This window comes from Eutrigla gurnardus (assembly GCF_963514095.1).
Source record: "Eutrigla gurnardus genome assembly, chromosome: 22".
NCBI lineage: Eukaryota > Metazoa > Chordata > Actinopteri > Perciformes > Triglidae > Eutrigla > Eutrigla gurnardus.
In genome coordinates, this window is record NC_139933.1 from 1,741,088 (window position 1) to 1,753,110 (window position 12,023).

The 12,023-nt window shown below is 44.9% G+C and overlaps 1 protein-coding gene across 1 annotated transcript; it reads right to left on the minus strand.

Moving 5' to 3' along the window:
- Positions 1-8,185: 8,185 nt before the first annotated feature.
- On the minus strand, positions 8,186-10,874 carry LOC311032898 (somatostatin receptor type 2). Its single transcript, XM_084039976.1, has one exon. It carries the CDS (start codon positions 10,603-10,605, stop codon positions 9,583-9,585), a length of 1,023 nt encoding a protein of 340 aa, XP_083896102.1. The 5' UTR covers positions 10,606-10,874; the 3' UTR covers positions 8,186-9,582.
- Positions 10,875-12,023: the final 1,149 nt, after the last annotated feature.

A 12,023-nucleotide genomic window follows, 5' to 3' on the forward strand; every position in this document is an offset into this window, starting at 1 on the left:
AATTATAGTACAAGGTTCCTTAAAATAACTGACAGACTGGATGATGACTTTCTCTCGAGCTTCTCTGCTCGACACAAACACACAAACACGGCCTCGAACGTCATCGGTCAACAGCTCCTCACTTGGCCCTCAACTCTGACACACATCTAAGTTAATACGAAACCCAGTCTAAAGGGGGAAAGATCCATTTAAGATAAGGCTTGAATATTTTTTAACCAGCGGCAAACGACGTAGATGGGATGTTTTTGTGATGAAATCCCTGATTGTGTGAGGTCGCCGGCGGACGCCTCCAGCTGCTGATGTGTTACACGGTGTTTCTGGAGAGACTGATGCCTCTACAGAGAAAAAAACCTCCAGCCGTATATGCCTCTCGCCTGTTTACGCTGTCATGTGCTGCTATTCTTTTGCATTCCTCTCAGTCGGCTTCACATACATCACATGGCCTCTGGCTGTACCGAGCAGGCAACCAAAACCTCCAAAGTGTGACTGATTCGTTGCTGCTGCAAATACAGCGGAAACCTTGATGTCGTGAAACTCTTCCGAGGGAGAGCGAGTGTAAGCGTGAGATGATTTATCTGCTGTTTATCAGAGCAGTTGTGCAGATGGGAAGGGGCTGCACATCTGATGGCATGGGCGTGGACAAACGACTGCTTCTCATGGCTGCAGAGCGTTGAATATGCATGTTTTTATTCGCCATCCGTGGTGAAAGACACAAAACCAGGACAACTTCCTGGACATTTTCTGCTGCACATGAAACCGTGTTTTTCGTAGGGTTTGTGCCTCCTTGTCGTTTTTCATGTCCATTTGACGTCCTTTTGTAGTTGCATTGCATGGCTTTATAGCAATTTTACATCTCGTTGTTGTTCTGCATCTTTTGCAGCTCCAACTAGTTGTTTTGCATTGTTTTCTAGGTGTTTCATATTTTCTCCTGTAGTCGATATATGCTTCTTTGCAGTATTCTTCTTGTATCTTATGTAATAGATGCCCTGAAGGGTATGCTTCAGGGACTGCGGCCTCGCTACCAATGTAAATAGCTTTCTGAGATTACTTTAACACTTAGCTGTAATTGTATACCTTATTATATTGGTTTCAAAACCAAAAGCCAGATTGAGTCAGATTGCAGGTTGCTGCTCGAGCTGCTGCTTGTTTTCACCAGCTTGACTCGCGTTGTTTTCATCAGATCCACCCCGTCAATGGTGACGTCCAAAAATCAAGATGGCAGTGACCAAAATGCTGTCACGGTGACTGCACCCTCTTCTTTTATACAGCCTATGATCCAAACCGTCACTCCTCTTTGCAGACGATACAACACTATACAACAACAACAAAAAGTCAACCAAAATGAATATTTGCCTGCCATGATCTGCCAGAGGAATCAAAGTTGCCCTGGACCTGGACTTAAAGATGCCTCATATGGGTGGACCACCTAAGTCACAAACATGTAAATAACTGGGTGGGGCAATTCTGTTGCCCTGAAGAGGTTCGACAACATCACCAAGCAAAAAAAGTGCTTTTCTATCTCATGTTTTTACCTCCATCTATGGTAAGTTTTTCCCCTAGAGGTTCCATTTTTGGACCAATATTCTTCTCATAGCACTTGCTCCTGCTTGGCCACATCATTTACAGGCATCTTTCCATTCCCATTATTTCTCTGTCCTCAGGGTGGTGGTTTGGCGTTCCCAGCAGTGGACACTTGGCAGTGTCTCCATAGAGGAATGACGGATGCACTCCTTCCCTGAAACAGGAAACCTATACCCAATGGAAAGTGTTCCTGGCTTTCTTTCAAGTGTCGGAGGGAGTGGTGTATAAATGATAGTATCATTTGCATAGAAAACAAGCTATGATAGTCTTGTGTTGTTCAGACAGTATGACTCTTCTTTTTCTTGTATGCCTGTCTCGTTTCTTTAGTGATGTAAGAACGTTTCTTCCTTTTCTCTGGCCTGGTGCGTCGGTGCGGACGAAAAGGTGTAGTCTGAAAACATCGGGTTTTTCAGCCTGGGGCGGCTGATGTGAAGCAACTCTGCTGTCTTGTTTCAGTGGAGAGTTCATTCACCCAGAACAGAGAGGAGCCTTGATCAAGATCAGGGACCTCAGAGACCTCAAAGACCTCAGAGACCTCAGGGACCTCAGAGACCTCGGGGACCTGTGAGGCCGGTCAATCACCTGCAGACAGACGAGTGCGATGGTCACACCAGAGTGTAGGATTGGACTGAGGCAGCAGCGGCTCCCTTCACTGTTTGATCATACAATACAATACAAATAAAAGACAAATCTGCCATTAGAGCAAAACACCAAAGATCATATGACAAGACAGAGTTTCAACTGAAGAAGAAGAAGAAGAAGAAGAAGAAGAAGAAGAAGAAGAAGAAGAAGAAGAAGAAAACACCATTTTACTTGTATTATAAAATTATTCAAATCTCTCACACTGATGTTGGCGGGAGACATTTTCTACGTTTCAACAAACGAATGATTTGGAAACGGTCGTTCTTCTCTTTGCAGTGTAACGGAGGTGACGGAGACGGTTTCCAGTCGATGCGTCTTTGCTATCGCTGTACATTTTAACAGTTGAATCGATCGCTGAGATCTTTCCCATGCCCTCGAAAAGCCCCCAGCAAATATTTACATGTTTGAAATGATCCAAAGTGCAACACAAAGTGCAGATACCGTGTCACAATCAAAGCTGAGATTATTGGCAATGTCATCTCTCTCTCGCTCTTTCTCTCTCTCTCTCTCTCTCTCTCTCTCTCTCTCTCTCTCTCTCTCTGTCTAGTTGGTCTTTTGTTTGAGCTGATGTTGAAAATGTATACCTTCACCTCTAGAACGTGGCAGCGAGAGGAGATTGAGGCTCAAAAGGTCTTTCGGTGCATTTTTGTTACTAATCTCTAAAGATGGATTAACACTTTGGGATTGTATTGATCTTGTACGTTGTGTTTAGCTGGCAACTTCAATGCTCACACTTCACAACTGATGTGGAGCACACATGGAGTTGTATCACCTTCCCCGGTCAGTTTGAAGGAAAATGAGACAATCCCAGTGAAACCTGGGGACCTTTTTGTGATACATCTGCACCGAACAGTACATGTTGTCATTCAGGAATTAAACGTGAAAAAGACAACAAGTTTCACCGATGGGTAAAGACACACCTTCACACCTGTAGCCGTCTTGTAATGAAGATGCAGATCCCTACTGGGCCACGCCAAACCGACCTATAGGGAGCCGACACACTGTTTGATTACGACAGCGTATCAGGGCCACTGTAGGAAAAAACAAATAAAAACGGAGCCGAGAGATGGGGGCAATTTATTTTTTCCTACAGTGGTCCTAATACACCGTCATAGTTTGATAGCTTAATTATGTGTGGAAGTAATGAGACGGACTTCCAGTTTACTGCTGAAAACAGCCACTCGAGGATCAGATATAGCAGAGATCTCTGGGAAGTGTTGTGTAGAAGATGATGACAACAAGAGAGAGAGATCTCACCACTATATTATTATATCTGGACGAGCGTTGTCGGGGGCAGCGGCAGGTCATCTGCAGCAAAATAAATTGTTTTTTCTGCAGCTGTTTCTCCATTTAGCATGGACTGAAGATTCTAAGGGCCAAGTCGTACCAAAGCTCAGCATCCTATCACCGTGAGAGTCGGCCCGCCGGCGGATCCCCATCGCACCTAAAAACAGCTCATTGATAAACCTCATCTGATCCGGTGTCCTGCCCTCTGCGTAATCCAGTGGGAATCTTCTCCTTCAATTGAGATGGATGGTTTCAGACGGAGAATGAAGTGGAAATATGTTTTTTTTTTAATTTATGGAAACGGATAAACAAAAGCATCCACAGTGTCCTTGTGCAGGGCATTGAACCTGTGTCATCTAGAGACAAAAGGAATACGATTAACAAGAAAACCTCCTTAACCTGAATGACCTCGGGGGGTCACGATGTCTTATTATTCACGTTTTTAATGTGCTGGATTAAAATGTGACTCAACCACTCTTAATGTAATACATGAAAAGGATCACTGGGTCAAGGTTAATTAATTCTCAGTGAATCCAACCCAATTATGATTTTTTCCAAAGAGGTGTGTGACATATATTATACACATAACTTCTTCGTTGTCATGCTTATATAAGACGTGATTATGTCAGGCAAATCTTTGAAACATGAACTACGCAAATTAAATTTACACTCTGTGATTGCTTTTAGATGGTAATCATTTCACTTAGTTAACCTATTCATAAAATACGGCTTTCAAAAGGACGCGTGGAACGGAATATTCCTAAGAAGATATTATTTGGCATTAAGTTTTACATTTCCCGATCCTTCCTCTCAACTCGACGTGTTTGTTCTCTTTGATGTTCGTCTCTTATGTCCATATCAAAGATAAGGTTAGTTACACGATGTAGCAACGACGACCTCATCCATAAATTATTACATGGAAGAATAATCAAATATACATGCAGGACCAGGACATGCACAGCATAACTTATCGGCAGACTGGAAGTGTCTAAGATGAGATATCATTTGTAGGAGTTACTCCCTCAAAATAATAAATGAGATATCCCAAAAGCCCTCGTTTGAACATCGGTCCGGACGAAGGCGGCGGGACTTTCTTGTTGATGCGTTCAAAGTCAAAGTTTCTGTGGTTTTTCCTCATGACCTACTCAACCTTTAAGTACATAACTAGTCAAACAAACCACCGTTTTTTTTTTGTTTTTTTTTTCTAAACCCAAGTAGGTCCATCGTAACCTTTTGAGCCAAACCAGACTAGAGCTGAAATTCTCCCATTTGGGCAAATATCAAAGGAATTAAAACATTTCCAAAACCATTTATTTTTGTTTATATAAAAACAACTCTGTCTCCACAGGGTCTAGTTTTCATTTTTGTTGCCCTGTTGCACAATCTGAGTGACAAGGGGAAGAGGAGATTTAAAAAGAAAAATCAATTGTTGGGTAATGAAGGGAGAGAAGGAGGGGGAGGGGTAAGGAAAGGAAGGAAGGGGGGTAGAGAAGGGAGGAAGGGAGGAAGGGGGAAGAAGGGGAGGAAAGGGAGGAAGGGGGGAGGAAAGGGAGAAGGGAAGGGGGAAGAAAGGGAGGAAGGGGGAAGAAGGGGAGGTAGGGGGAGGAAAGGGAGAAGGGAAGGGGGAAGGGGGAAGAAGGGGAGGAAGGGGGAAGAAGGGGAGGAAGGGGGAAGGAAAGGGAGGAAGGGGGAAGGAAAGGGAGGTAGGGGGAAGAAAGGGAGGTAGGGGGAAGGAAAGGGAGGAAGGGGGAGGAAAGGGAGGAAGGGGGAAGAAAGGGAGGTAGGGGGAAGGAAAGGGAGGAAGGGGGAGGAAAGGGAGGTAGGGGGAAGGAAAGGGAGGAAGGGGGAAGGAAAGGGAGGAAGGGGGAAGAAAGGGAGGTAGGGGGAAGGAAAGGGAGGAAGGGGGGAGGAAAGGGAGGTAGGGTGAAGAAAGGGAGGTAGGGGGAAGGGAGGAAGGGGGGAGGAAAGGGAGGTAGGGTGAAGAAAGGGAGGTAGGGGGAAGGGAAGGGAGGAAGGGGGGAGGAAAGGGAGGTAGGGTGAAGAAAGGGAGGTAGGGGGGAGGAAAGGGGAAGAAAGGGAGGTACGGTGAAGGGAAGGGAGGAAGGGGGGAGGAAAGGGAGGTAGGGTGAAGAAAGGGAGGTAGGGGGGAGGAAAGGGGAAGAAAGGGAGGTAGGGTGAAGGGAAGGGGGGAGGAAAGGGGAAGAAAGGGAGGAAGGGGGAAGGAAAGCAACAGGAGGAAATCAGAAGATGAAAAAGAAATGAAGAAATGCCAGACAGAGAGTGAACTGTGTAAATTGCTAAATTGACCTTTATTGATCTGTACCTCTAATCGTGTAATGGACAAATAAAACACACACACACACACACACACACACACACACACACACACACACACACACACACACACTCGGTCCTGGGGGCCCCATCAATAATCCTTCCTGAGAAACCTCTCAGGCACTTTGCATCTGGTCTTAATCACGTAGCGGGTGATGGTAGGATCAGTCAGAGTCAAGAGGACCAATGAAAAGAACTGCTGTCTGCCAGTGCATTAATTAACACACACGCACACACACACACACACACACACACACACTCTTCAGACCTTTTAATTAGTGTGACCTTTCTAGACTGAGGTGCAACAACACATTGTAAAGCTTGTATCATTCAGCACATTAGATTGAATGGCGGTTAATTGAACAATCCTCCACATGTTTCCTGCTTTCGTCACCACAGATGGTTTTATATTATTATTTTGTTTCATGTCAGAGCCGGTCCTGATCTCCCCAAGGGCCCAATGTGAAATTGTGCTGAAGGGGCCCCTCCTACCTGACAAACCATTTCTAATAGATTAAAGTATGTAAACCTTGGCTTGGCGTTTGGTGGAGATGCATCATTAATGCCCTGCATCTACTTTAAATTCAATATTTAATAATGTTAATCCATTGCTTTTCATCTTGCATTAGTAACTAAACCTCGGCTGAGAGACGAGCTAATCATTCACTCAGTGCTCCATGTTAGTGTTAGTAGTGCTGTCCAAGTGTATAGTGGTATACTCTTTATAGTGGACTATATATACGTATTAAATATACAATCATGCATGCTTAGCTTAGCATAAAGACTGGAAATAGCTAGCGAATCTGAACCTCACCAATTAACACTTTTGTTTTCTATTTTATTATTCATTTTTATTAATCTAAAAAAAAATGTTGAAAATATCTCAATTTAAAAATTAGTCATGAGGCTTAGAATTTTAAAAAATGCACCAAGACACACATTAGACAAAAAAGCCAGCACCTAGTGGCTGCCACGAGAACTGCAACTTCTTCTGTGGCTTAAAAATTCAACCAAACGGGTTGTGACATAATATACCCCTGACCTCCGACCTCACCGTCCACAGATTACATGACCGGGAACTCGATGACACCCTCAGATAAACCCCGACACTCTGCATTTTGTGTTTACACTCCAGGTTGGAAGGAAAACATAGAAAAGCACACAAAACCAGATGATTTATTTTAGGCAAATGAGAGTATGTATGTGGTTGTCCTGATTTAATAGATTTCTTTTATTCAAGAAGACAAGAAGAAGAATCTTCCAATGTGAAACATTTATTTTCTAAGTAGGTGTCGTTAACCCCTGTCAGCATATTAAAACTTGAGATGCTGCCATAAAGAGCCCAATTAAGCCTTTTATAAGATATCACATTTTAACATATTTCAGCTGGGTAATAAAATCCCTTCTGTGCTTTCAGGGCCAACACTGAATTTTTTTTGTCTTTTTTTTTGTCTGTCAAATTCTTTCTTTGCCGTCGGCACACGAGTGTCTTTAAAGTTCCAGGAGATGTGGAAGAGGTTAATTAGCTCTCTTTAAAAACAGGCCGGAAGACACAAGCAGGCTTGACATTTCGTCTTTCACTGGAGACCCAGCGGGGGAAACATCCACCAGACACTCCAGGAGACGCTCAGTTTGTTCAACTGAAGTAACATCTCAGTCTTTTACCAACATGCTGCTCTTTAGAATGGAGCCGCATAGTGGAGGATGTACTAAGAGTAAAGTATCTATACAAAAATGTGATATTACTCTATTAAAGTAAAAGTTCTGCAGTCAAGATGTTATTGTATTAATGTGTATTAACATTCAAACTACTTGTTTCCGTCATAACAACTCTGTATTCACAGTTTTACTTAACGTATGACAAAATATATTTGTTTTATAGAAATGTAAGTAACTTTCATGCAGAAAAGCCCCTTTCACAGTTATATGTAAATATGCATGAACATGTAAGGATTTTATATGAAGTTTATTTGATGTGAATGTGAATAATGTGAAATCTACAGTATTTCTCTCTGAAATGCCGTGGAGTAGAAGTATAGGATCAAATGAAAATACTGAAAATCAAATACCTCAAACCTCAAGTACAGTAAATAAATGCAATGAGCTACTTTCCACTGAAATATTAACGGAGAGAAATAATCAGTATGGATCTTTCCTCAGGCTGTGTGACTCATGCTCCACCCTTATACTATACTATACTACTTATACACCCATATACTATATTATTTTATACTATTATTAATATATTATATACTCTGCTATGACTCCATTGTTTATGAATCTTTTTTCAATAGCCTTGTATCCGTACAGAAATGTGGAAACAGAAATGAATAAGACACAAGCAGCAGTTTATTTACAGTCGATACAACAATATAGATTCTGAGTGGCAAAGAAAATACAGATTGTCACACACATTATTTTCTCACTTATTCATACAAACATACATCAGTAAGAGCAAACGTCTCTTCTGACAATCCAATGGTGACCGGCGTGTTTGTATATAACTCAAATAAAAAGATACCGGATGATGCCGTCACATGTAAGCATGTCATTTCTATGACTTTACATGAAGACCATGACTTGATGGGTTACATCACAAACACGCAAAGCATGATGGGAAAAAGCAGCTGATGATGAGGAAGGGGAGCGATAGACAAATATTAATATATTCGTCATATTTAAAAAATGGATATAAACCTTTCGTTGCTTTTGCCATCAGCCGTTCCTGTGTGACATTGTTGACCATTATGTTAGGCTTCCTTAAAAAAATTATTAATCTTTATGGCTGCTTAAAATCTTTCTTAACTGGTGACATTTTATAATTTATATGAGCAAAAAAAACATATTTTTTAAAATAAGCTAGAGAGCCAAAAAAGAGAGCAGGTTGTTTAATGTTTCCTTAAAAGTCTCCTTTGCAAATGGAGGGCGGGACTCCAACAGGAAGCCACACAAGGCTCCCAGCATGCATCTGTGCAGGTGCAATGCACATGGCCACCCAGGCACAAGCACACACATCTGAGAGGTAAGCCAGCTGTGTGCCTGTCTGTGTGCCTGTCTCTCTGCCTGTTATTCTGTTTACTCTCACCTGTCCACACCTCATCCCTCTTGTGCCTCGCTCCCCGAGTTCTGGTGAAACGCTCTATTAACAGGAGGAGCCGTGAAGCCGCTCGCCTCCCAGTTATTACAAGACAAATTACACAGCAGAGTCACGCCGCGTGGAACGGGAAGTCAAATTGAATCGTTTGATGAGCGTTTTTCTTTTTCTTTCGTTCGAGCTCATTTGAGAAAGAAAAGCTGATGATTTTTTTTTTTTTTTCCACAGGGAGAGGAGGGTCCGATGGCAAAAAAAAGTCACAAATCTGCCACTTTATTAATATATTTATAGCCGATATAAACTAGTTGTGTGCTTCTGCTAACACCGAATGTTTGCCGTTGCTATGACAACAAGTGAAAGCTACCAACCACTCTGTTTTTTTTTTCTTTTCTTCTCAGTGACCCTGATACACACGTCGTATTTGTGAAAGAAAATCTGAGGAATTAGAAAGGCAACTTTTTTTTTTATATTTCCACAGGGAGAGGAGAGGAAACCTGATCAAAAACCTGCGTTGTATAAAATGTTCTCAAATCCAAAACACATTATGTACAAAATCAAACACATTCCAATCTAAGTGAAGTAAAAAAAACATAAGAGTAAATACGTTTTAAAGAAGGTGACAGGAAGTTGAGTTTTTTTCCTCTCTACGCCAGAATAGTCACATCCCGTGCCACTGTGTCATTTAAGTCATACCGTTCAGTGTTGCACTGCATGCTGGGAGGTGACTTGGCGGCGGGGCAGAGCAGCGAGCGGAAGTGCCTCCGGAAGGTGTCGGAGAGGCAGGCGTAGAGGATGGGGTTGGCGCAGCTCCACGAGTACGACAGCAGCACCACGAACTCGAAGGCTCTGGCGAAGGTCAGCACCACGCCGCTCTGATGCAGCGAGCAGAAGTTGAAGGTGTAGAACGGCAGCCAGCACATCCCGAACACCACCACCACCGCCACCACCATCTTGGTGACCTGCCGCTCCAGCCGGTGGCTCTCGTGGTTCGGCGGCGGTGGCGATTGCCGCCGCTGGGAGCGCAGCGTGAGCAGCAGCGCGGCGTAGGACGCCGTCATCACGGTGAACGGCAGAGCGAAGCCCATCACGAAGGTGTAGGAGAGGACGCCGAGCCACCAGGCGTCCGAGACCAGGTCCGGTATGCAGAGGCCCCGGTGGGCGGAGAAGTGGAGCGCCATGGGGAGGATGGTGAGCAGCGAGAACAGCCACAGGAACGCCGAGACGATCTTGGCCCAGCGCGGCGTCCGCCAGCGGGCGAACCGGAGCGGGTCGGCCAGCGCCATGTAGCGGTCCACGCTCATCGCCGTCAGGCAGAAGACGCTGGTGAACTGGTTGATGCCGTCCAGCACCATCACCGCCTTGCACACGGCGTCGCCGAACATCCACTGGTTCTGGAAGTTCTGGCTGGCGATGAACGGCAGGCCGACCATGAAGAGGCCGTCGGCCAGCGCCAGGTTGAAGATGTACACGGTGGTGGACGACGACATCTTGTCCAGCTTCAAGATGGCCACGATGACGAGGGAGTTGCCGGCCAGGCCCAGGATGCAGACCACCAGGTAGAGTATCGCCATGGCGACGCCGAAGCCATCGATGGTGTCCTCGAAGAAGAAATGCTCATCCACGTACGTGTGGTTGTAGTCTACGTCGGATAAAAACAAGGCGTCCATTCTGCCTCATCAAAAGATCAAAGGAGGAAAACCAAAAAGTGCTTTGAAAGAAAAAACGACTTGAGTGGAAAAAAACCCTGAAAAGCAAAAACAACGTTCTCAGGTTCAAGAGCAGCCGGGCTTCAGCACCTCTTCAACTCTCCGCCCTGCCATCCACCACTCCAGCTTCACCCCTCTCTGTTTGGAGAAAGTGGAAAAGAAAAGGAGAAGGTGTGTATTCCTCTGTGGCGGAGTTGCCGGCACGCTTCCCTCTGATGATGCAAATGTGTGGAAATGAGCAGGACGGTCACTCGGGACGCTCGCCTGACCGCTGCCTCTCCCCGGGAGTCCTTTTTATACGTCCTCCCCCCTCCGTGTGAGGAGTGTGTCTGCTGCTGCACCCCCCAGGCTCCTCCTCACCCCCCCAGACCCCTCACCCCCCCAGCTCCTCTGTTTCCAAGGTAAACCCGGGCCCCATCTGCTACAATACTTCTGTTTTCATAACTTTTTTTTCTCCCCTCTGCTTCTGTTTACCTCACCCTCCATCCCTCCCCCTCCCTCACACTCCCTACCATCCATTTTGTCTCACCATAGTTCAGAAGGTCATACAACTAAACACACACACACACACACACACACGCACACACACACACACATAATAACACTATCTTCTTGCAGGGGCCACCCACCCTCTACAACCCGGACTTGCCGACAGGAAAGTGAAGACTTTCCGTGTGTTTTTTCAGGGCCTTTTTTTGTTTTTGACATCTGACATGAGGATGCTGTTATTAGCCTTCTTCCCATCCTCCTCCAACTTTGTTTTTATGCCTCCAGGAAAAAGAGGAGGTGAAAGAGGAAAGGGTGGAAAGAGCCGGAGGTAACAAAAAAAAAAGAAAAAGATGGGGAAAGGACAGAGAGTCCAGTTGGGGGTGGAGGGGGGTTTGCAAGATTAAAGACTCTGGATGAGCGATGACCTCTGTCCCTGTTGACGCTCTGACACGCATAGCTGGAATACCCCGGGAACGTCCCCCAGAAGAAACCCACCCACCATCAACACTAGAGTCAATCCTTCCCCATCCCCATCGCTTCCACCGTTATCCGCTGATTGGGTCTGAATTTCAAAGAGCTCATTCATCAGATTACCTTGTAAATATCTCTAAGATTCACTGCCTTTGTAGTCTAACCTCCTGATAAGGTTGCGGCTTCACGTTCCCCCCGGAGACTTCATACACCTCCTCGGCCCCCAGAGAGAAAAAACACCCCTGGAAACACTGTTTCATGGTGCTAAATTTGGAGACGTTTGACAGTTTCGTATTTCATGGGCAGTATTTCTCCGATGCGCTGTCATCCGGGTCCATCCGGCCGTCGGCAACAAAAGGAAAATCAAGATCTTATTTTTCTCCAACCTTCGCCTCACTAACCTCTCGATTTTTACCTCT

What these genes read in the sequence shown, in the direction of transcription:
- LOC311032898 (XM_084039976.1), bottom strand. Translation starts at nt 10,605, where the DNA reads ATGGACGCCTTGTTTTTATCCGACGTAGACTACAACCACACGTACGTG.